This window comes from Hippopotamus amphibius, chromosome 2 (assembly GCF_030028045.1).
Source record: "Hippopotamus amphibius kiboko isolate mHipAmp2 chromosome 2, mHipAmp2.hap2, whole genome shotgun sequence".
Classification (NCBI taxonomy): Eukaryota; Metazoa; Chordata; class Mammalia; order Artiodactyla; family Hippopotamidae; genus Hippopotamus; species Hippopotamus amphibius.
Window position 1 is genome coordinate 56,969,528 of NC_080187.1, and position 26,290 is coordinate 56,995,817.

At 38.3% G+C, this 26,290-nt stretch overlaps 2 protein-coding genes across 8 annotated transcripts in view; one reads left to right on the plus strand and one right to left on the minus strand.

The window, feature by feature from the left end:
* Positions 1 to 26,290, minus strand: part of PPP2R2A (protein phosphatase 2 regulatory subunit Balpha) — a 106,580-nt gene that overhangs the window by 61,166 nt on the left and 19,124 nt on the right. For 2 of the 7 annotated variants that reach the window (XM_057724424.1, XM_057724423.1), the window contains exons 1-3: positions 19,160 to 19,216; positions 17,223 to 17,297; positions 10,400 to 10,500 (exon numbers count right to left, since the gene is read on the minus strand). Coding sequence is in view for 3 of the 7 variants with exons in the window: in XM_057724420.1 (XP_057580403.1) it covers positions 17,223 to 17,297; positions 17,702 to 17,738 (112 nt within the window). In the remaining 4 variants the exon portion in view is untranslated. Of the gene's footprint in view, positions 1 to 10,399; positions 10,501 to 17,222; positions 17,298 to 17,701; positions 17,759 to 19,159; positions 19,478 to 26,290 lie in introns of those variants that run through there. The other 5 variants (XM_057724421.1, XM_057724422.1, XM_057724420.1 and 2 more) reach the window with 5 other exon arrangements.
* LOC130846287 (NADH dehydrogenase [ubiquinone] 1 alpha subcomplex subunit 3-like) lies at positions 20,535 to 20,806 on the plus strand. Its single transcript, XM_057724431.1, has one exon. The coding sequence runs from the start codon at positions 20,535 to 20,537 to the stop codon at positions 20,763 to 20,765; it is 231 nt and encodes a 76-aa protein (XP_057580414.1). The 3' UTR covers positions 20,766 to 20,806.

Below are 26,290 nucleotides of genomic sequence, written 5' to 3' on the forward strand. Positions count from 1 at the left end.
GAAACTGCTAAAAGAGTTAGAGGAAAGGGAGTCAAGGTGAGAATAGATAAGGAGCAACAGAAAACTGTTAACTTCCCTCAAAAGCCTTTTGAAACTACTGACTTGTTAAATTATGTACATGAGATAGACGGATAAAATGAACATCAGCCTAAAACAAAACTAAGATTAGGTGGTCGGGGAGGGAGAAATCCTGACTGGAGACTGAAACGGTAACTCGAGGCTAATGAAGCAAACAGGAGAATCATAAACCTAAAAATGAAAAGCTTACTCATTTATACTTATTCAAAACTTGTGTTAGAGGTTATGAAACCGCCAACTGAGGAGTTAAGATTTCACTGCTTAAACTCATCGTTTTCACAGCAGTGGGAGGCAATCTACTTATAAAAGCAAATAATTAGCAAAACCAAGCCTATAAGTACAGTAAGATCTTGGCCTGAGCTAAACTAAACCTGCAAACACAAATTTAACCTAACAATTAGGGATGGCTAAAGTGTAGTACTATGATGCAAGCTGTTCTTTTAACAGCTAGTACAAAGCTCCCCAGGAGGTGTTTGTTCATTTATTGAACAAATGTTAACTGATGTGAGAACAGCACAATGGATCTATTCAGTCTGTCAGAAATGCTGAGTAAAAGAATTAAGATACTACCTTACCTGTTCCCCTTCCCCTAAAAAGGCTACAAACTGCCTTGTCGCTCAAAGCATGGACCGCAGACCACCAGAGCAGCAGCAGCAGTAACATGACCATCACTGGAGCTGATCAGAAATGCAAAATTATAGGCTCCACCTGAGACCTACATGCAGAATCATAATCTCCATTTTAACAAGATACCCAGGAAATCCATAAGCACATAAAGCCTGAGAAGTACCTGTTTTGGGCTAACAGCATCCCTTTGACAATAAAATAGCACACCTCTCAATAAGGAATGGAGGAGAGAAATAAGGGTGCTCACTGGTACAATAAAACTTGCTTTTTCTTTAGATGCCTGTAGAATTTTTTATGAGCTATATATGTATTTGTCAGCCTACTCAAGGTTTGGTAAAGCATCATATCATCATGGAAACAGCTGAGGAGTGGAGGAAATAATAGTGAGAAAATACTTACAATGTAAAAGAATAACACACTTACAATGTTGCCTTAGATGGGGGGGGGGGGGGGGGGCGGGAGGAATGAGTATACCATAGGGCTTTTTAGAGGCTCAGCAATTAGCAGTCAACACTTCTAAAGGGATTTTCCTGATATCACATCTTCAGGTGTCTCAAACTCCACCCCTACCTGCTAAAGGAAAATGAAACTAATGGTAAAGGATGCTCTGGACTCTACTGCATGTTCCAAGTTCCCTCTCATTTCCAAATTATATCATTCTTGAGAGAAGACGCAGAGTATACAATCACAGGGAAGAAAAAACACTGGAGGAACTTGAGAAAAATGGAGAAAATGAGGCAAAACAATTTTTTTAAAAAGCTTGAAATTTTGTTGCCACGCATTAATTTTAAATTAGTCAAATTAATACACAAAGTGCCAAACTCCAGCCTAGCCCCAATTCTGATGAAACTAATCTTTCCACTTCTGTCTTCGGATTTCCCAAATTCCTAATCCAACCAAACTACAGTTCATTAATGCAACACACACTTATTGAAAGTGCCTATAACCTGCCCCAGATCTCAAAACCAAATAGTTTTTTCTTTTAATTTATAGGCTCATATAGGTTTTTATTCTGTTAATTGTTAATCTGTTAGCATTAAGTAACTAAATAACTGCACCTACTAAATTTTCTGAGCACTCTTGTGTGTCAAAACTAAGCACACACATACATTTAATCCTCTGAATAACAAGGCAAGTCTATAAATTTATGGATAAGAAAACACAATAGTTCTCAAATGTTTGTTTCCTAACCCTCTCACCTTCCTCTGCCTGTCAAAAACAAAAATCACTTCTTTTAGAAAGTCTTCCCCACCTACTCTAGACCCAAATTATTTCTTCTTTGTGCTTCCACACAACCTCCCTCAGGTATAATACAATGGGGGGGGGAGGTGCACTAACACATATGAATAAGACGTGCATCCGCCAAAGAACAACAAAGCACAGGAACAGAATCTACACACTGAAACTCAGTCAAACAAATAAGTGGAAAAGTTTTTTCTGAATGGTAGTATTGTGCCAGACACTGTCAACAGGTCAGGAAATGGGCACTCCCACTCACTGGTGGAGGAAGTGAAAACCAACACCACTTTTCTACAGCAATTTGGTAATAATTAGCCATAAAAAAAAAAAAAATCCTTTTGACTATTATGTTCTACTGCTAGAAATATACCCTAAAGTAATGATAAGATTCTCACAGGGATGTTCATCAAAATCTATAATAGCAAAAATCATAAACAACTGAAATGTCCAAATTAAATATACCAGACATCCAATGAAATAACATTCAGCCATTTATCTTCTTAAATGTTAACTGGGAAAAAAAGCATAATACAAAACTATAAATGTAAATGCCAGCTTTGAAAATATATATCCACGGCAGAAAAAGGACTATACACTGCAAAGAGCTATGCCAAAATGTTAATAGACGTTATTTTAAAATGGTGAGATTATATGTGGTTTTATTTTTTTCATTTACTTATGATGGTTTTGAAGTCAGAAGAAACCAAGGTTCGTCCCCTGACTCCCCTACTTACCAACTGTGTGACCTTGGTCAAGTTACTTTATCTAATCCTTGATTTCCTCATCTATAAAATGAAAATTATAATAATACCTATCCTCAGAGATTAAATGAGATAATGCATGCAAAGTGCTTACACTAACAGGCAAATGGCTAAGTTTTATGAGCACTTATTTTTTAAAATATGTCAACATTATATGTTTATATTCAGAAAGTTATTTTTCCTTAAAGAATAAAAAATTTTAACATTAGCAAATTACCACATAGCAAGAATTTGATGACACTATTCTCATCAACTTGAGCAGTATACAAATCAGGACATTTTGGCATTTTAAACAATGCTAACCAAATTTCCAAGAAATTCGGTTGAGAATTAGAGATGGTGGATATGTGAACAAAAGGACCTATATATTTACTGAACAATCAGAAAGACACATCAGGAAAAAAAATTAGGTCCTTGGGATCTAGCCTACTCTATAACACCTAGTATAATCCTAATTAAATAATCACCAAAAAGACCACGTCACTTCAGACTCTATCAGGAACAGTAAGATTCAACTAGAGAAAGCTCAAGGTATAGCTTAACAATGGGTAACACACAGACTCCAGGCATCAATGAACCCAAACTGTTATTTTTAAAGGCATTAATATTTTAGACATTAATAATGATAAATTTTACTTAGCTCTACTGCACACTTTACTGCATATCTAGATGCACTTTCCAAACATGTACAATCTTCTCAGCAACTCTTCAGACTGAAGCTATAGAAACTGCAGACCAGTTAAAAGAAACTAGTAGCTACTTTGGCAACTCATCAGATCTTCTATAAGGGGCCTACAGACCTTACCTATCGTGGATTTCTGGAATATATTTTCCTACTTTTAAATCTAAAATGATGAACATGCTCCATTAAGTTAATAACATGCAAATACGAAATAATTCTGGAATAATATATAATAAATTTATGACGGGCTTCCCTGGTGGCGCAGTGGTGAAGAATCTGCCTGCCAATGCAGGGGACACGGGTTCGATCCCTGGTCCAGGAAGATTCCACATGCCGCGGAGCAACTAAGTCCGTGCGCCACAACTACTAAGCCCAAGTGTCACAAGTACCGAAGCCTATGCGCCTAGAGCCTGTGTTCCCCATCAAGAGAAGCCACCACAATGAGAAACCCACGCACCGCAACGAAGAGTAGCCCCTACTCATCGCAACTAGAGAAAGCCCACGTGCAGCAACAAAGACCTAACACAGCCAAAAATCAACCAATCAATCTTAAGAAAAAAAAAGAGTGCCATCTGTTTTAAAAAAAAAAAAAGAAATCTGTGACACTATCTCTGGGGACACAGAACCTGGGAGAATGTGGTAAGAGGGAGACATGCTTTCGATGAATACCTCTTGTACTGTTTGGATTTACCATCGTATACGTCTATGTGTGTGTTTATAGTAAATCCTAGTTAGCAAAATACAAAAATAATTGCCTTACATTTGGGTTGTAAAAAAGATATGCAAACGAGATTTGGTTACTACAGCAGAGAAAGTCAGATGTAGATGTGGTCTGTGTATAAAAAGTACTACCAAATGAAAAGTTTTTTCCTTTGTAAATGGGAGTTTTTTATTGGCTATAGAAATTTTTTTAAGAAAGAGAATCCTAACTTGTCTTTCCTGTTTATTTTTTAGTTTATTGACTATTATTATTTTTTCAAATTTAGTGTACAATTCAGCAGTTTTTACTATATTCACAGAATTTTGCAACCATGATCACTATCTAATCCCAGAACATTTTCATCACCCCTTAGAGAAACGCTGTACTATTGGCAGCCACTCCCCTTATTTCCACCCTTCAAGAGCCCTAGCAACCACTAATTCACTTTATGTCTCAATATATTTGCCTACACTGGACATTTCATATATAAGGAATTCTGTAGTATGTGGATTCTGTGACTGGCTTCTTCACTTAGCATGTTTTCAAAGTTCATCCACGTTGCAGCATGCGTCAGTACTTCATTCCTTTCTATGGCTGTGTAATATTCCACCATATGGCTATATTATCTTTTCTTTATGCATCACTAGTTGACAGACATTTGGTTTGTTTCTACTTTTTGGCTATTACAAGTAATGTTGCTATAAACATTCATGTACAAGTTTTTGTGGAAACAGGTTTTCAATTCTCTTAGGTATATACCTAGGAGCAGAATTGCTGGGTTACACAGCAAATCAGTGTTTAACTTTTTAAGGAACTGCCAAATTTCAAATGAAGGTTTTGAAACACAGGATACAAAGGAAAAAGACAAAAGGGCTTGTAAGCTACCACACACATTTGCCTGGAGAAATCTCCAGTTATATTCATTAGTAAATTCAACTCACGACCATTTGAAACCACTGAAAGACTTTAAAAGACTTGAGACATGCTTAGCAAGTATGTGTTAATAACAGAATGCTCCCAGAGTATAACTGAGCATTCCTGACTTAAAGGACTATATCCCAACAGTAAAAGAACCTCCAAATAACTTCAATTAGCTCTCACTTTATTTCCATAAGGCCTCAGGCATCAGTAACATAAATAAAACACTTAAAAGTTATAGTGCGGTTTTCTTTCTAGTTATTCGTTATTGCACTTTCTTAACCTCATAGCGATAAATAACATATCCAAATATCTCCATGTCTTCAACCTACACCCATGACAACTGTCATCTACTTTCAGAGAATAAAGGCCCCCCAACTGATAACAGCTTATTTGCAGTTAACTCTTTAAAAAATGTGGAAAATGCTCATGTTATGAGACCTCAGAATTAACACTACTACTTAATGTTACATACTACTAGTTTCTCTAAAGCATAAATATAGACTTCTCATAGTAAAAAAAAAAAAAGATTTGAGATATATGTGATTCTTTGAACAAACAAGTATTTGTACTACAACATCATCTCAATATAAAGCAGAGTAACATCAACTTGGGAAAGGGGAAATAATTTATTACTCATATCCCAGCATTACCTATAAAAGTTTTACATGTGGTTAGTCAAAGATCTCCAGGTAAGATGAACTGGTTAATACCAAAGGCCACAATGTGTTATGGAGAATGCTTATTGTAATAAAACTGACCTTTCTTAATATACCTCAAATGAAGGAACTGTGTCTTCTATTTTCCTCACATTCTCCAAAATACTGGGCACTCAACAAATACTTGTTGACTTTTAGATGAATACCTAGGGTCTCACCTTAGCACCACTCCCTATGAAAACCAGAGATTTAGATTTAATCAAATAGTATTTTTAACAACTGAACCACACAGAAGCAACATGGGAGCCTAACAAGTAGGCAGAATACTTTCACTAACTCATAATCTTAGATTAACATTGCTCAACTTCTTGGAGCTTCACTGCCCTTGTGTAAAAATGACAATAATGTCTACCTCAAAGACTACTGTTAAGAAATGCAACCTTGGTCATTCCTTATCTACAATTTCATTACAAAGAAATACAAGGCAGTTATTAAATTTTCCTGTTATGCTGAGGACTTTGCCTAATTAAAATACACACAAAACAATGTACTGACTGTCTTTATTATTAGTTTTATAGTAATGAAATTGTGACTTATAAAATCCATGGGATTTTCTACTTTTAACCAGAAACTGCAAAACAAATGAGGTGAAATTTTGGTCAAAAATTTAGATTTTACCTAATCTTATCCTGAAGTAGCCTACAAAATAAAGTAACCCCGTTCTTGTCCTCAAACTGTTAATCTGGGATAACAGATTTGTATCATCGCAGCACCAATCTGTATTCTTTAATATCCTCTAAACTGATACTTTCATGTTCTGCTTAGGGCTCTTCCCGTTCACCTCCAATCACTTATAGAAAGTACTTAGGATGTTCCTCCCCACAGAACCCTAACTATATTTTAAAAGCCTGGGAGCGCACAATAGCTAAGAGGTGGAGACAACCTAAGTGTCTGTCAAAAGATGAATGATAAACAAAATGTGGTATATACATACAATGGCATATTATTCAACCCTAAAAACGAAGGAAATCCTGTCACATGCTACAACATAGATGAACCCTGAGGATACGGAAATAACCCAGTCACAGAAAGACAAATACAACATGTACGAGGTATCTGAAGTAGTCAAATTCATAGAAACACAAAGCAGAATGGTGGATACCAGGGCAGAGGGGAGGAGAGAATGGGGAGTTTTTGTTTAATGGGTCCAGTTTCAGTTTTGCAAGATGAAGAAGTACTGGAGATCTGTTTCACAATCATGTGAATACAGTTAGCACTACTGAACTGTATACTTAAAAATGGTCAAGATGGTAAACTTTATGTTTTTGGGGTTTTTTACAATGAAAACTACATAAAAATATTAGGGAGCTAAAAAATACTTAAAGAAGTGGTTCTGCTGCTAGAAAAAAATAATTCTCCTTGTCAAGCAGAAAAAAAAAGACTAGGAGCAATCCCTTCTCTACTACCAATTCTTGTAATAACCTTTTTAGTGTTGCATCCCTAAATAAGGAATCTGACAAGCGTTACTGATTGCCTACAACAGCTTGTTTTCTTTAAATAGAGCCTTCCCAACCTATGAGCCAACAGAAAATATCAAAGATTCCTCTTACGCTATCTTAAAAACATACCTACTCCAGGCTCACAAGACTCTCACCTGGTAGTAAACTGGGAAAGAAAAAAAAAAAAGACATGGGGTAACACCAAAAATGTTCTGTTTCCACTTTCACACACAGCCGACCTGAAATTCCACAATGACAAGTTCTAAAAGGTAACACTGTTCCAGATCTTCAAATAATTTAAAAAATGTTCCCACCAATCCCTTTTACCTACTTGGGTTTCTCTCTTAATACACACTGCTGAAGAAGAATTTAGATTCCTTCTGAATGAAGTATAAACAAGGTATTAGGTAAAAATCCAATATATTCCTCTAATGTTTTTTACCCATGGTTAAAGAGGCAGCAGTTTTTCAATTAAAAAAAATTAAGATGGGAATACACTAAAGCTGTCAAGTCCAATATCTTGGAAGATGCATCCCTCTAACATTAAATCAGGAACAGTAATACTAAGAGGATTCCTAAGAAAGAAAATCCTTTTAATAGTCTAAAAACTATCATTACCATATAAAATATCCTTGACTCCTCCAGATTAACCATATAGACATATACTTATAGACAAATTTTTACACTGAAACAGAGGTTCTCAAATAGCGCCACTGGTCCATGAACCCCCTAGAACTGGATAACAGTGATCATTCAAGGACTTCAGAAAAGAAAATTTCAGTTGATATTTGAACATTCAGAGAGAAAGTCAATCTATAGAAACTAAAATTACAAGAGGCTGACCCTTGGTATAGTGGCACACAGAAGCATTCAATAATGAACTGCCAAGAATTCCACATATGCCACAGGCAAAGATCTAGATGACACTTTAATCAATTACAGCTAACATTAACTAAAAATGTCCATATTAATAAAAACTACCTGTGTACTTTAAACTCAATGTTTAAACATGGATGGAAAATTGGTAAAGCTAGCTTTAAAAGTCCTACATACTTTGACAATTTTTTTTAAAGGGTAGAAAAAGAGCCACAAAAATACTGAAAATACTATGCATTAAATAATTGATATTGCACTTAGAATAGGAAACTCAGCAACTATTTAAAAACAGAATTATGCTGCACTTTAAAATAGAATTTAAAGAAAAACACTGTTCCTTCTCCTTTTCTCCTTTTAGTAGTTGAGTTGAGAAATAGTTACCATGCCAATGCTGTGCCTTTCTTACAAGAAAAAAACAACACATCAAACTGCTACATGTTGAGTTCAAAATAAAACACCATATCAAGGGCACCAACTCATTTCTAAGCACCAGGCAGCGAACCCAGAAATGGCACTACACTAGGCTTTAAGGAATTTAGTAATCCTACATTAAGTATTAATGATAGTTGGATCTCAGCAGAGATAGTGGGAAAAGCCCTAAAAACTTAAGTCAGATTTAACGTGGTACCTAAAGAACAGCAAGGGAATAGGCTGAAACAATGTGAAGTCACAGGAAAGTTTTAAACATGCATGCACAAAAGCAGCACTTTATGATTCTTCCTGATCACTTATCTTGTAGTTCATGAGATTCTTTTAAAGCAATAGTACAGTGAAATTAACAGACTAAGCACCCACACTTGTGGATGGCAGGATTTCCTTATACTATTAAAATCTGAGGACCCCAAAGATATTTTAAAATTTTAAATATTTATTCATTTTAAAATGTAATAAGGGACTTCCCTGGTGGCTCAGTGGTTAAGAATCCACCTGCCAATGCAGGGGAAACCGGTTTCGAGTGGTCCGGGAAGATCCCACATGCTGCAGGGCAACTAAGCCCACAAGCCACAACTACTGAGCCTGCGTGCCACAACTACTGAAGCCTGCGTGCCTAGAGCCCCTGCTCCATAACAAGAGAAGCCACTGTAATACACCTGTATACAGCAAGGAAGCACAGTCCCCACTTGTCACAACTAGCGAAAGCCCATGCGCAGCAACTAAGACCCAATGCAGCCAATAAATAAATAAATCTATTAAAAAAAAAGTAATAAGTAGCCCTACACATTAACAAAATAACTAAAAAAAAAAAAAAAAAAAAAAAAAAGACTATTTCACCCCCCCCAAAAAATTAGTGAGAAACATGGCAATGTTTTATATTGCTGCAAATCTTTTTAATGTTTGGCTTAACAGAAGATGCTGAGATTTTCTTAATTGCTTCTGCATTCAACATACTACACTATGTTGTGTAGGTTAAACATATGAAGAAATCCAGTCTTACTCAGGTATGTAGTTGGGAAGAGAGGAATAGTTTGATGATAGGCTTTTCAGGTAGTTACAGATATCCCTTTGATACTACAGCAAAACTCAACACGTGACAGCTTCTTAAAGGTTTGTGAAATCTGAAACCATATCAGTTGTCTGTTATATTAAAATTCAATATTCTATCTTACACTTTCACTTATGCATAATTTAACATTACAACCATTGGTCATTTGTAAAATACTGAATCAGTTATGCAGATATTCCAAATTTTGACACATTTCATTACACAGTACCAAAAATCACTGCAATTAATATTACTACTGATCTCATCTGAAATATCTTTAAGTATTCAGAAGTTATCAAGCTGAGGAGATTCATGTTTTCCAAAACTTTTGAGTTCTGCTTGAAAGCTCGAATTTTATCATAGGCAACAAACACTGCCCACATTTATTTGAGAAAATGTCTGCCAAATATACAAATCTGAGTAGTTTGCCATTAGCTCTTTCTAGTAAAAATAATGTTCCATGAAAAGAGCAGCTAGTTCAGCTTGAAACAAATAACTGCACCAATGCTTCTCCTCCAACCACTGTACTCTCTCTGGTCTATAAAGTGTTTTAGGTGTACCTTCCATTCTGTCACACAGAATGTTCGACACACACATACTCAAGAGTCAAGACTTTTAATAGCAGAGACTTAACAAAATTAATTTTTACTGCTTCATCAAAGACATTAAGTAAAATTGGCATTTTAAAACTGCCAGTATATGACAATGAGGACTACAATGACTACTGGCACCATTTGGTGCCAAGGCCTTGATACATGCTAAGATGCCAGCAGATTTATCCACCATTGCTTTTGTACCATTGGTGCAAATGTCAACATAGTGAAAAAGGCAAATATTGTCTTAGTATTATTATAAAAACAGTTTCAATTTCAGATACCTTTTGAAAGAGTTGAGGGGTTGCCAGACCACACTTTGCAATGGAATAAATGATCGCTGTTTTGACAATGGTTACGGACACCTCTGACCAGAAAAATGCACCTACGTACAAGCACACACATTACAACTTTACATACAACTTCAGAAGGTTCAAAAATCCCTTATCACATGTCCTAGCTTAAGAATTTCATTAGCGGAAAGTTCAGTAAATCTCCAAGTTGGATTTAACTACTGAAAACAACAATAATCTACTAGGCATTACAAATAAACTCTAAACAAGTCACATTCCAACAACCTCAAACATCTTCACCTAAAAAGGAGCAGCTCAAGTTTTTAAATAAATAAAATTACGTTAGGGAAATTTAAAGGTTTGAGGTAAGAATCCCAGCTCTATCTACCACTTGCTCAGGGATACAGCTAGTAAATTAGCCTTTCTAACAGTTTCCCATCAAACAGAAAAAACAACACCATCTATTTGCTTCATAGATTAATAAATTAATATATATAAAGCATCTAAAACAGTACCTGGCACATAATTGAGAAATCTAATTTATATATTACCAGACTTTACTTCTCTTTCCTTCTACTAAGTAAGCAACTTGCAGACCTTTGATTACTCAATTTTGATTTCCATTATAAGGTAAGAGAAGGGAAAAAAGATTGAAGTTGAGGGTATTAACTAAAACATCTATCTTCAACCCTTTAATTTTCCTATTTAACACCATAAGAAGCTTAGAATAAACTTTACCTTTCTTCCTGCAACTCAACTAAACGAGGCAAATATAGACGTATAAATACATAATATACGGTAATCTTTTTACTGATTTAATAAAATAAATTCTTTGTTTCAGTCTCTCATCATTCTGCTTATTCTACAATTCTCAATAATTTTAAAACATAGTTCACTAAAAGAGTACCTAAGTGTAACTTTTGGTTTATTTTAGTAATCTGAGACAAAATGTCAGCTACTTTCAATGCCATTATCTCTTGCAATTTTTTTTTTTTTACCAATAAAGGAGTAAGAAACAATTTTTAGTATCTTAAAAGAAAACAAGGATACTGCCTAATATTAGATAAATATGGTCATTCATGTTATTTAATGGGCAAAGTTACACTACTTTAAGTGACGGTACTGTATTAGTACCAGACTTCTGTCAGTATTAATGCTAGTGAAAGAAGTGTTACTTGGGATACAAGGTAAGAATGTTAAGTAAGACCTTTGCTATGAGTCATTAAGTGGTGGAATACAGCTGATGTGTCAATATTCTGAAATCTGCCAAAAATGTGGTCCTACTATTTTTCTCTGCTAATTGACCCTAGTGCCTAAATCTAACATGCACACTACTCCAAGAAATAAAGAACACAAATGATCTTAAGTCCTGTTTATAGTGCAGCATAAAACACACTGAATGGATTTAAAACCCTCGAATTCTGTGTGATACCCCAAAGATTATTTGTTTCTCAAATTTTATTTATGTCCTTATTTGCAGAGTATTTAGACTCTCCCACTGAAAATTTTTTTCCAAGAACCAGTCCACGAGTATAAGTCCAAAAATAAACAGGAAGCAGTGTTGAAAAGATGCAATACATTTGGATCCAAGTTTCAGTGGCTTCATGTAATAAAATCATACCCTAAAATAATATCCTATGAAAGAAAGTTTAAGAATGTCAAATACGGAGATGAAAAAAATTATACTTGCATTAATTAATGAAAATAATAAAAATTTATTATTTAATACCTAATATTAAATAGTGAAAATCTGCATTAAAATAACCATATTGGTTAATAATTTTTCCTTATCTTCTACCCAAAATTACACAGATTATCCTCATGTATTTGAATTTTTAATAATTTTATTTTCACAAGTAAAATTTGAACAAATTATCAGAATTGCTACTGCAAAAAAATCATTGGGAAAAATTCCTTACTATTTCACAGTAAAATGATAAACTTGGTTTTCTAGTTTGTTGAATCTAGATTTTAAAAACAAAACCAATAATATTTCTGTTACTAAATAACAAAGCACTGGCAAGGAGTCAAGTGATGCCAGTATAAATGGTGCAGTACTGGCTACATGTTGATGTTGGGTAATGGGAGTTCATTATACTATTCCACCGTCTTCCTGTAATGTTCAAAATCTCTGTAACGAAGTTTTTAAAAAATTCAAAAAGAACCAGGCAAATTAAAAAACAGGCAATTATTAGCTTCAAGGAAAATGGATACATAAGAAATGAGCAACATTGTAGAGTAATACTGGCTCTGTAGCAAACATTTGCTTCCTTATAACAACCTAAGCACTGACTTCTAATTTAACCATAACATGTGATGTAACACTGGAGCATAGGGACAATAAAATCAACAGCTTAATCTTCATCTACCTGGGAAGGAAGTCAATTGGAAACATCTAAAACTGACAAGAAATAGAAATGCCATTTTATTCACAAAAAAAGGTAATTAAGCCCAAGGGAATACAGCTAGAAGAAGAGTTCAACATCACTGCTTTTAGAAGGACTAGGGAGGATTAGAGAGTGAGTGTGGAAGCGACTGCCATTTTTCACTCTAAACTCTTTAGTACAATATTGGATTTTTTAAAAATCTTTTTTATCGTAAAATCTAACAAATATAGAAAATCGAAATCAAAACAACAATGTTCAGGTTACTCAGTTATTACAAACATCTGTACAACCACCATCCAGGTCAATTCACCATCCCATGAGCCTTCCCAGAACCTCTGGCAATCACAACTCCCTCCCACTGCTAAAAGATAACCACTAACCAGCTTTTATAGTAATTACTTTGTAGCTATTCCTTAGAGTTTTAGGAGCTTCACATGTGTCTCTAAACCTATGGTTTAACTCTAAATGTTCTTGAACTTTATATTACTGGAATCAAAGAACATGTATAAAACATACACATACCATTTTCCTCACTTTGGCTGCTGAGAAGTTGTTAGTAGCCTTTAAAGACAATTGCTCAGTTTCCTCATTCTCCTACTCTCACTTACTCATCATGAATATTCAAGTAATAACAATAGCTAAAATCTTATTACGTACTGGGTTTCTGTTTTAGGAATATGAACTCATTTAATCATCAAAACAACATAAAACAGGTTTTACTGTCATCCTCATTTTATAGAGGGAGAAAACAGGCACAAAGAGGTTGAGTTAACTTGACCAAGATCACACAGCTAGTAGGTGACTGGGTAGGATTCAAACCATGGAGTTTGTGCTCTAACCTACTGTCTCATGAGAGAATTGATACCAATAAAGGAAAAATTAAAAGTATAGGATATGATAAAACGTTATTACTGCTACTATTATGGTTAAAACAAAAACTACATGACATGAGAATATGTGAGTGATAGGGACTTTAGTGCCCCAGACAAGTCCCTTCTCCCAGACAAGTAGTTACATCAAAGGTAAACACTACTTAAAGTTCCTGAAGAGCCATGTGCATAGAATAAGTGCCCAAACACAGGCTGTAACTGTCCTGAAGGGCCTACATGGGCCAAAGGACAAAGAGAGTATCTGATCAGATGTCAAAATTCTGTCTTAGTTCTGTAATGTGTTTAAGGAAAAATTCTGAGCCTTGAGTAACTAACTCCACTGTCTTACTTTAAGGCCCCCAGAGAGTCTAACAATTTAACTTACCAGTAGTAATAATGTGGTGCTGTCTCTTTTCTAAAACATCTTTGAGAGTTAACAAGATTAGGAGTACAAGGAACAACCAAAATCACCTAATCCAGTTCTGTTTTCTTAAGGCTAAGCATACTGGAACTCAAGGAGTACTTACCCAAAGTGACATATATTAGTCTGTCACTAGGATAGAAACCCAAAGTCTCCACACTTCTTTCTCTTATACCGCTATATACCATCAATTCACTTACAAAGCTGCCAAGTAAATACATTTGTAATTGCCAAAAGTATGTCTCAGTCATCCTACCGTTCACCCATCTTTGTCCCCCGTCATAATCTTACAATAGTAAACTTTCATTCCTCCATTCAATAAATATTGAACACCTGCTGTGTTGCAGGCTTTGTTCTAAGCATAGCAGTTTAGATATAGAATGTCCCACATAAAGCACAAAAATACAGTTGTCCTGCACTAAGTACAACAGAAGAGGTTTGGGATACTAAACATTATACATACAAAATGCTATGAAGGAAGATTTTTTAAATATTTCCAGAAAAAGGAGATGAGTAAAAGGGTTACAGGTGTGACTTGAAGGATAAATACAATTCTGATAAGAGAACTGTGGGAGGAGTGTCAGGCATTCCAAGGTAGGAACAGCAAAACAAACAAACCAACAAACCAACCCCAAAGACCCCCAAAGTAAGAGTGTACAGGACTTGTTTGAAGAACAGTATCCATTTAGCTGGATCGTAAACCACACTACAAAATAAACTTAGAGAAGTAGGGGCCATGCCAGATAAGAAGTCTCACATTCTAGGCTAAAATATCTGAATGTGATTCATAAGCCTCTGGATACAATGACCACTAAAGATTCTGAGGAAAATAAAACAGGGACGGCATTTAAGATCAACTGAGAAGCAAAACATATGACAAGAAGCAGGGAATCATTCAGGAAGTTACAGCAATCCTGATGAAAGATACTGAGAACCTTAACCAAGGTGAAAGTGGGTATGGAAAGAAGATTAAAGCATTACAGAAGTAAAAAGGGTATGCCAAGACAGCTGACTGTGTGTAGGAGGGGAAAGATAATTTGGAGCCTTTGATGGAAAAGAACCTGGGATGGATCCTTAACAGAAAAGCTAAACTAAAGCTCAACCAGTGAGATGTAACCCGTTTAGAGATTAAAATCTAAACCAAGGGGGAAATGTATTAACCTCATTTTTTTTTCAGAAAAGTAAACCTTCTCTTAGTAAAATAAACATAATAGATTATGATATGCAAACTACAGTATGCAAAAAACCCAAATTAAAGCTGCATAATTTGAAAACTGGGTGCTTTTTATACTTATTACATTTGTATAGACATAGGTACTAGACTAAGTCATGCTTTTATTAAAATATATATACCAAGCTTCAGCATGTTAAGATGCTAGAAATGCACCGTGGGTTAAAAGTGATATTTAACCACCTCAGATGAAAATTATTTAATGACTCAGTAGCAAAATGAAGATATTAAGTATTAGCAAGAAGAATACTACTGATCCATCATACATGTCACAAACTATCATATGGTTTGATATCATCCATCTCTTCTGATTAAATAAAATGCATGTGGTCTTTGCCTGTTTAACAAGTGAACTATGAACTCCTTCAGGGCAGGGTTTATATTCTAGACACCGTGGAGCCCTAGCGCTTAGCGTCTAGGAGGCCCCCAGAAGACCTTTGATAAAGGAAATAAATGGAAATCAACAAAGGACTGTTTTTCAAGTATACAGTACTTTCATAACTTGATGAGTATTACACAATAGCACAGAACTAATGATCCAATATTTGAGCGCCTACTGTTCAACAGGTAATGGAGTTACAAAATGAGTGACACATGACTCCTCCCTTGAACTTAAGATTTATTTCTCTGAACAAGCCAACCACCACAGGCTTCACCAGAAAACCTTGCTTTGCACTATTTGTATGACCATCAGTGAGTCTTAATTTAAGCTTCCAGTTTCACATCTGCAAAACAGATGAGGATTCAACAGAAAGAAACGTGAGAGTGCTCTGTATCAGAAGTACAATGTATGCCAGCTGGCGCCCCACACAACTCAAACTGATCAGGTACTTAATCAAGAATGACACTGACACAAGCAAATCCAAGCGTTCAACTGACTCAACACAAGGCCATCATCCTACCATCATCTGGAAAAATCTTCAAAACAAACAGTACACTGACAGTAGCTCAGAAATAGGATCTTATTATGAGGACAATACAATCTAATTTATAAATTTTCACTAGACAAATTTTTGAAAATTAAAAAGTACATATTTTAATGTATCCAAGTTTTAGAAACTTCCTACTGTAATTCAAGACACAGAATACTATTAAAATTCAAACTACTGTTCCTGAACAATAAAATAATAAAACTACTTTATGGAAAATAATGTCTCCTCCATCTCAAGACTTCCTCCATCTCAGACCATTTCAAATGAATGCAAAACCCTAAAGTTTCAAAACTTTAGAATTTTTAAATACACTAATAAACAAATTTGGGGGAAAAATAAAGAACTTAAGCAGTTCAACTGATCAAATCCAGCTTCAAAGTACACAAGAATAAGCTCTCCAGAAGACATGCTATATATCATAACACTTATTTTCTTATCCACCTAAATTAATATTTACAAGACAATTAGATGCATCATTTGAACATTTCTTCACAGAATATGCCAATTAACACTGCACTTTGAAAGTAGGCAAGTTCCAAAAAAGCTAAAAATTTCCCCTCAAAAATGAAAGATGCTATCAAGAATATTTCTGAGCTAAATGTTGATGGCACCTATTTCAACTAAATTATCTAAAAATGGTGTACAACCATGAAAATGCATCACCACTTATTTGTACATGAAATTTATACAGCAAGGACACCTTTACCACATTGACCTTAGATTTCTCTTGTGACGATTTTATATATATCACCATCTAGTGCTCCTTATTTTATTTAGGAAAAAGCAATAATAAAAGAAGGCATAAATAATAAAAGATTTAAGACTATCTTCCAGAAAGGTGACTTCCACTGCTTGGACAAGAAACATAAAACATTCTTCAACTAGAACAGACTCAGATGAAAGGAAATCCTTCAGCAACAGAGATTTTGAAAAGATTCCATATCCAAATTTTGCATTATTAAATGCTTTCTTACCTTCTGCTACATCATCATCTACTGCTCCTTTCACCTGAGAAAAACACCACTGAATATCATTCCCTCCTCCAGCTCCTGGAAAAAGAAAACATACCAATTAAAACTGAGTTCTGTTCATGTTTACTCTCATAAACACAGTGATGGTATCCATGGTTGGCATGATACTAACAGCCTAGTACTGCCCACACATACAACCACCACCCCAGAGCACTAATTTGAAAAAAGGTTAGTCCCCAATAGTTGGTACCGCATTAAAAAAGAGAGAGAGATTCCAGGTCTGAAATATTTAAAGGCCATGTAAATACTATCGGTACCACTGTACAGGAGATCAAAACTTCCCTTCCATTTTCCCTTCCCCTCAAATACTGTGAAAGCCTTACTTCAAGCAAGACCTACCAGAAAAAAGTAAATACCAAAAGTTAGAGAGTTTTCCTTTAAGGGTACAAAAGGCTGCAGAAGAGTTAACAAGGTTAAGCTACCATAAAACACGGATCGAAGAGAAAACTTCAGGAACATTACTGCCTGGGTGAGGAGCAATGATTCATATGAACCCTATCACCACAGCGCACATACAGCAGACACAACCTCACCACCCATTTCTTTGCAGTTCATTACCAGCAAATCACTGGCTCCAGACAGAGAGGAAAAGAAACTGAATTGAATGTTGGTGAAGAGACTGCCAAAGGAAGCTTGTTTTGCCTCCTTTCACCTAGTCCCTCAGAATCCAAAGGACCCTGCGAAGAATTAATTTTGCTCATTTGTCATCATCCTGTGCAAAACAATTTTAATTTCACTTAAGTATTCAACAAGGCCAAAAAGCAACTTATTCATAGCAAACCCTAAGTCAATCCAACGTATTAACTTTTTTACAGGTTTAATTATCTATCTAAATATTGATAAAAGCACGGAAAACTGGTTTAGTCCCTCAATGTTTCTGTCTCACTTCCAAGCACGGAGGGAGAAATGTCCTGGATCTATAAAGAAAGAAACTGAATCTAGATTGAGAACTGATTCTACAAGACGAAGGAAGATATTTGGCAACACCAAAATGTACAAAAATAATCCTCGAAGCAATTACCTTTCTCTTCCTTCACCTCCATTCCTTGCTAAATATGCCAACCTGGTTTTCTCTCTGCATCTCCCCCACCCCCCGCAAGCTTTTACCTAAATCTCTCTCCCCTTGGCTATTTATATCTCTGAACTCCACAACTATTTTAACTAACTCCATGAAACCCTTTTGGGAAAAGGACATCTGCACAAAAGCTAACACGCAAAACGGAAAGTTTAAATTACATTTTTCACGCATCCTGCTGTATGAGAGGCCTTACACTCTTTGGACCTAAAGGGTAAGAAACGAAAGGGAGGTGGTTCTAGACCAAAAAAAAAAATAATTCAGGCTTACAGTCTCAAAACTATACATACCTACAGTGGAAAGAAATACACATATGTCCCCATTGTATTTTAACTTGTAAAGCACTCCTCCTTCTCAGTGCAAAATATATTTTTTTGTAGAAACACCCAAGAAGACTTGCAGCGGGGAGAAAAATAGGAATTAAAGGAAGGAAGAGCCGCAGAAAAGCCCCCCGGGGGGTTGGGGGTTGGCGGGGGCGGAGGTTGCACCGGGCTCCGGAGCCTCAGGGACAAATCGGCACTCGCCCCCACCCCGCCCCACCCACGCCTTACCCCTCGGCTCGCCGGCACACACCCCACCCCCACCTATGCCCAGACTCCAGCCCTCATTTTAAAAGCCATTTCGAAACCACAGCGACCACTAGCCTCCCCAGAACCCTCCCCGCCCCCACCCCACCCGACCAATTCCCTGAAATCCGAGGGGCGCCCGGTGGCTCTCCGAGAGGCGCAGGCGGTCGCTAGGGGGTGATGCAGGGAGGAGGAAGGAAGCGGTGCCTTGTCAGTGGAGAGGGTGATTTCTCCTTTACCTGCCATGTTGCGCTGCAAATGGTGACCCTGCTGGGTTCCTCGGGGTCTCCGCTTCCTGAACTCACCCCCCTCACCTGGGGATGGGGGGGTAGAGAGGGCGGATGGCGGCGGATGGCACCTGTGGGGGGAGGGGGCGGGGGTCGGGGAAGAAGGAAGGAGGGGCGGGCAGACCAGCCGGCGGGATGGTGGATTTCACTCTGGGGCTTCCCCACTCTTGCTCTTTCTCCAGCAGCGGCGGCGGCGGCGGCTACGACAGCGACGGCGGCGGCAGCGGCAGAGCAGGCGACTCCACTTTCAAAATGGCGCCGGCTGGCCTGGCCAGTGACGTCACCCGGAGGGCGGAGCCGCCGGGCTAGGCCGGAGGGGCGGGGCGGGGCGAGGCTAGTGCTGGGGCGGGGAGCGGAGGGGGAGGGGCGGGGGAGAGGACCGGCGGGCCCTTGGCCCCGCCCTTTCCCACCGCTCCTCGCTTGCCGCGTCCCCGCAGGCCTGGCCCGCGCTGCTTGTCTCTGGCCGTGCCCCCTGTGCCTGCCCTGCCCGTCCTAGTCCGAGGTCCTGCTGCATATCTGTGCCCACGCCCTCGCGCCAGTGCCTGGACTGTGGGGCCGGTTCAGTGGTCCGGTTAACGTGCTGGCTCGTAGGGACTGGTGGGGTCCTGTGTCTTTTTAGAGAATACCCGTTCTGTATTGCTACTTAAAATAATGCCACTGTGGGGCAGCCCCGAGGCCAATGAAATGAAGGACGGTGGTGCAGACTCGTTGCTCTGCCAAGGTGAAAGTTCGCGGATCTGAGGAGGACGTAGCTGGGCTGGTGCCATCTGGGTGAATTAAATTACCTTCTCGTGAGCCTGGGAACTGAGGTGAGAGCCCTTGGCAAATGAAGGCAGTTAAGCGTGGTTTCAAAAAAGAAAACTAAGCTTGCTAGTGGCAGAATACACCCGAAAGGGTGCCCCAGGTCTATCTGACCAAAAGTGCAGAAACAGTAGTGAAGAGCTGGGCTCTGAAGCCAGGCTGCGAAATGCTGACTCCACACACGAGGTGAGGGTAACAATCCTACCTTATAGGATTGTTGCGAAGATTAAACGACTTAATTTGAGTACATGATCAACGTTAGCTGTAGTTACTATTAAATTTGTATTGAAAGCATCTTCAGTGGAGTTAAAAGGTATAGGGAAAAAAATAAACTGGAAACACCAGTCATCAGCCAAGAGGGGATGTCTACTTCTTTCAAAGATGCACTAACGATGCAGTCACCATATACCGTACACTTTACATATCTCCAGTAAGCTCCACAATACTACTATGAGATAGAGAACCACATTTTCCACATGAAAAACACCTGTGAAAATATCCAGGATTTGGCTGCTGAGAAACCAGGATGGCCAGGAGAATCACCTCCTTCCTCAAGAATGTCTGGGCCAAGGAGCCGGGGCTAGTGGCATCCTTCACCATGGTGGGGGGGAAGGGGCTCGCTATTATTCTGCCTGCACTCAGCCTCTACACCAAGTACTCCATCATGATCAACCAGGCCACACCCTACAACTACCCAGTGCCCCTCCCAGATGACTGGAACATGCCTGATGTGCCCAGCCACCCCCAGGACCCCTGAGGCCCAAGCTTGGAGTGCCTGAAGAAACTGTGGTCTCCTCCTCCGATGACAGGGACAGGTGCCTTCCCCAATGGCCCCCAATAAAACTGTGAAAATTGAAAAAAAAAAAAATTCCAAGGTTTGACCCTGAGCAGAAAGGAGTCATGAAGCATTCAGAGACCAAGGAGAAGTTCACGATTATTTCCACCTCCTCTCCATTATCTCCACTTTCTGCCTTATGCTTGATCTACAGAGCTGGTGGACATGAAACAAGTTTCAAAATTCCTCAACATTGAACAGCTGCACTGTTGTATTATTATTTCTCCATTTCTACATTAATATTTCTCACTTAACCAATGAACAACCAAAAATAAAAATCCCCCCTAAAAAATACAAAACTTTGATGCAGTGTGTGCTGTACTGACTTCTATTTTGGTTGATTTCATAAATGTATTTCTCTGAATATGCCTTTACTCTTTGTTTTCCTTTTCATGTTCTCTACCCTTGTTTGATAGCTCAACCCTAGACTCCCTAAAAAAACCTTAACCAGAAAAAAGAGAGACTAGATCATCAGAGGACGGTACCCCTATACACAAGTCATTTTTCTTTTTTATGCACCAGTTGTTGCCATGTGTAAGATCTGTGTCGTCACGCTTCCTGAAAAATGATTTGGTCTACGTAAATGATTTGTTCTTCTCAGACACCAATAAAGCTTGCCTAGAAACTGGGATAATTTTAACAAAGTTCATATAGCACTGACTATGTGCTGTGTGCTGTCCTAAGAACATTATAGAGAGCCTTGAAACTACCACGTGCCTGTGGAAGCTGAGATGAGCCTAATGGTCAAGGATCAGTGTCCCCTGGAGCCCTGGTATGAATGACCTGGCACTTTTTGACCCTGGGCAGTCATTTCAGTGGACCACAAACTGCCTCCCTTTCCTTTGAATGGCACTTAGGAAGAGAGGCCAGAAGGCCCATTAGCCCAAAGACAAGAGTTGCTCTTGTTCATCTCCCCATGCTTACGTTCTGTCTTTCATCCTCTGCACTATAGCTCTGTCCCTGCAGCTTCATAGAAACAGATTCTGTCATTAACGATCTCCAGGTCACCAAATCCAATAGGCACTTCTTTGGTTTTCTTATTTTCTACTTCCTCAAAGCATCTGAGGCTGCTGATCACCCCATGCTTAATGAGACCCGTTTTTTTCTTGACACATTATTGGTTCCCCCCAAACTTTCTAGGCATCCCTTTCAGTTTCCTTTTCTGGCTCCTCCTCCGAGACCACCCTCTAAATATTAAGGCGATCTGTCTCCTTGGCTTTTTTTCTCTAACTTCACACTCTTCTAGGCAAGCTCTTAGTATTTACAGATACTTTCAGATGTAAATACGATGTATTTACCAGTGACTGCCAAACCTAGACCTCCAGCTCTGTCCTTGCCCTGAAACTGCAGACACATACCTCTACTTGCCTATGCAACATTTCTACAGATGTCAATAAACATTCCAAAAAAAGCACTGCCTGAATATGTCTTAATTCTGTGTTCCCTCCATGCCTTGGCAGACACTCTCTTTCTCGGAATATCACATCCACTCACCCCACCCACACCCCAAGATTCCTACCTGCCCATTCCTCTTTCCTTCGTCAGCCAACAAAACACTTTCTGATTATTTAAAAACCAATGTAGGGGACTTCCCTGGTGATGCAGTGGTTAAGAATCCACCTGCCAATGCAGGCAACACGGGCTCGATCCCTGGGCTGGGAAGATCCCACATGCTGTGGAGCAACTAAGCCCATGTGCCACAACTACTCAAGCCCACACACTCTAGGGCCCTCGAGCCACAACTGCTGAACCCATGTGCTGCAACTACTGAAGCTTGCGCTCCTAGAGCCCATGCTCCACAACAAGAGAAGCCACCACAGTTGTAACCAAAGGTGAGGTCTGGCTGCTTGCCACTCACAAACCAATAAAGAGGCCAGGTTGGTGGAAAGGAAAGTTTGCTTTATTTTGGCTGCTGGCAACTGGGGGGGTGGGGGTGGACACCTGTCCAAAGGATGACTCCCCCCCACCACCACAATTGGGGGGCAAGAGCTTTTATAGACAGAAGGAGGGGGCTACATGCAGAAACCATACAGTCAGCTCTGACAGTCATCTTGAAATTGGTCATCGGTGGTTTGACCAGCGTCATCTTGATTGTTTTAGGTACAGTTAATCTTCAGTTCCAGGGTTGGTTTGTTTCCATTCCTTTGAGGCGAGTTCTCAGAATTGTGGCAGCTTATGTCATAGCTACAGCCTGGTCATCATGTAGTTAACTTCTTCCACCTGCTGGGGGTTTCAATATCTATAAGATAGCTCACAGGATATGGCTCAGAAATTATCTATAGCCTTTGAGAAGGAACTAAAGGTCCTTGACTATGCTTAATGACTAAACTATTATTATTTGGTCTCCTTTGATTGTTTTCCTTTGTTTCTGCATTTTCTCACTTCTTTGATTAAACTTATTCTTTGGCTAACGTTTTCCCACAGACAAAAGGCAGGCTGAGGATATGGGGGGGTGGAGGGGGCAAGGACCATAGGGTCCTGCTCCATTTCACAATGAGAAGCCCACTCACTGCAGCAAAGAGTAGCCCCCGCTTGCTGCAACTAGAGAAAGCTTGTGCACAGCAACAAAGATCCAATGCAGCCAATAAATAAATAAATAAATAAATTTATAAAAAACAAACAAACTGAAAAAACCATTGTGGGGACTTCCCTGGTGGTCCAGCATTTAAGATTTCACACTTCCAGTGCAGGCGGCCCTGGTTCGATCACTGGTCAGGGAACTAGATCCCATGTGCCGCAACTAAGAGTGCACATGCCGCAACTAAAAATATCCTGCATGTTGCGTTGAAGTTCCCATGTGCCACAACTAAGACCTGGCCCAGCCTAAATAAATGCATATTAAAACAAAAACAAAAACAAAAATAACAATAAAAAACAATGTAGACATAACTACCTCCAGGAAGGCTTCTCTGATATTTTCCCCATTCTCTACCTACCTTATGCTATGTTAGGTGCCTTTCCGTAATAGTCTCAAAAATCTAACACACTCCTCTCTTGCTAGACCATGTTAAAATTATCTAAATATGTGTCTGTTACTAGACTGAGTTCTGTGAGGATAGTAAGTATGTCTTATTCACCTCCATATAATCAGCCACATAATTTGTTGGATTGATGGATGAATGAATAAATCTCTGGTTTGGGAAGAAAACCACTGACATGTTGGCTCCTTATCGCTTACCATATCATAAATATTTTCACTCACCCTTCTTAATCCTGGAAGAAAGGCAATTTACAAATTATCTTGGCCATGCCGATCTACATTTGTTAGGCAATGCTTGATTGCCTAGCAAATGAATATGTAAGTTGTTTATAAGATGTAAGTTGCATATATAGAGTCATCCCCACTACTTAACTGGTCCTTTGTCCCTAAATACATATTATCCAAGAGACTCCCATAGAACACCATTCCCTCACCCACACGAACCACATGCTATTATGCAAGCATTTTCCCATGTGAGTCTGAGCCAGAATTTCAACACGTGACCACATGTAAGATGCACAAAGTAATAGTTCCCAGCAGAACTGGATCCAGCTTAGGCACACCAAGAGGAAAATTCCCTCTGGGTTTTCTTGATGAGGTCCTATAGAGTCTATAAGGCCTGGAGGTGTTCTGTTTCCAATCTGAGCTGAGAGGCACTAAGGACACCCACAATCTCACCAGCAGAACAGAGCTAATGGGACTCACCCGTGGGTTTTTGCAAGAAGACTTTTTAAAGAATGTTGTATGATGAGAGGAGAATCACTTGAAAGTTGTCCTTTTCCTTGGAGTTAAGATGAACACAAACCTCCTCCACAGTAAATAGAAGTGGCACTATTTAGATGCTCTTCTCCTCTAGGCAGTTAGAAATTGGGGTGTCTAGGAAGAACCATCAACTCAAAGGTAAAAGGAGAGGTCCCTGGGACTTCCCTGGCAGTCCAGTTGTTAGGACACTGCACTTCCTCTGCAGGGGGCACAGGTTCATTCCTGGTCAGGGAACTAATATCCTGAATGCCATGTGGTGAGGCCAAAAAATAAATATATAAAATAAAAATAAAAATAAGAGAGGTCCCTGATTAGAAAATGATATGGTTTAGGAACTATATTCAATATCCAGTGACAAACCATAATGGAAAAGAATATGAAAAAGAATGTAGATATATGCACAGCTGAATCACGTTGCTGTATAGCAGAAATTAACACATTATAAATCAACTATACTTGAATAAAGTAAATTTTAAAAAAGGAAAATGATATGGTTTAAAACTCTGGCAAACCCATCAGAGCCATGCTTTCTGATATGGAACAAGTTCAAGGGTTTTTTACGGGGAATATTATAAGCAGATGTCAGTTTTTTACATAATTTCTTTTTTTTTTTTTTTACATAATTTCTTAATACCTATAAATTTGGCCTGGAAGACAGTTTCCCAAAACTCTGCAGAGTCTAGACTAGAATGACAATTCATCCCACAATGTTCAAGGTGTAGAACTCACTATCAAATCACCAAAATACCCTACACTAGCAGGTATTTAAGAAAAACAATAGTGAATCCACCAGGAGGATTATTATGTAGTCAAACATTTGTGAAAACAGGAAATTGCTTGTGCTTTAGGAACAGGATACAAAATACAGATGTAATATGACCACAAGCAGTGCAACAAACCTACACAAGATATGTAGAGCAGAAAATACAAAGGGAATGCACAAATATTCTATAATCAATGTATATTAGGGAAAAGAATAAATAATTTTAAAAGTCCATTCTAATGCTGGTAGTAGAGCATGATGATAATGTCTATGTTATAGATTTCCCACATTAAAGTAAATATTGTAGTCCATTATAACTGTATACACAGATGTGGTTTAATCCATGGTTTTACCCTAAAACCAAGAAATATTTTTGTTTTGGTCTTTTAACATTATGCATATTTAAACATGAAGAAAAGATTAGTGAATTCACACCATTACCTTCTGTTTATAAACTGCAACCAAAAGTCTTGTCTTATGCTTTCAAGGGAGGTATAATCTATAAATATATGAGTACAACCTGAAATCTCTTTTGTGTGAAATGCAAACTTTATGAAATTAAACATTATCTCTGAAATCTATTTTCAATGTTGCTTATTAAATGATCATAAATGCTCTGTAATGTAGACAAAGTATTATTCAAAAGGCCTATTTGTTTGAAATGTCTGTTTCCATGCTGTAGGTCTTCAAGGTGGCATTTGCATTTAGCTATGATACCAGTATGTGTTTTACACCTAAATAACAGAAATGTATAGGCCCAAAGTTGGAAGGAATCTGAGGCACTAACTAGCCCATTTCTCTCAACAGATACTTGAATTCCTTATTCAAGATGCCCTCCAGTGTTCCTTCAGCCATTGCTTAAAAACGTCCAACTGGACTTCCCTGGTGGCACAGTGGTTAAGAATCTGCCTGCCAATGCAGGGGACATGGGTTGGAGCCCTG

Bases quoted from the DNA above. Each gene is read 5' to 3' on its own strand.
- LOC130846287 (XM_057724431.1), top strand. From the start codon at position 20,535: ATGGCCAGGAGAATCACCTCCTTCCTCAAGAATGTCTGGGCCAAGGAG.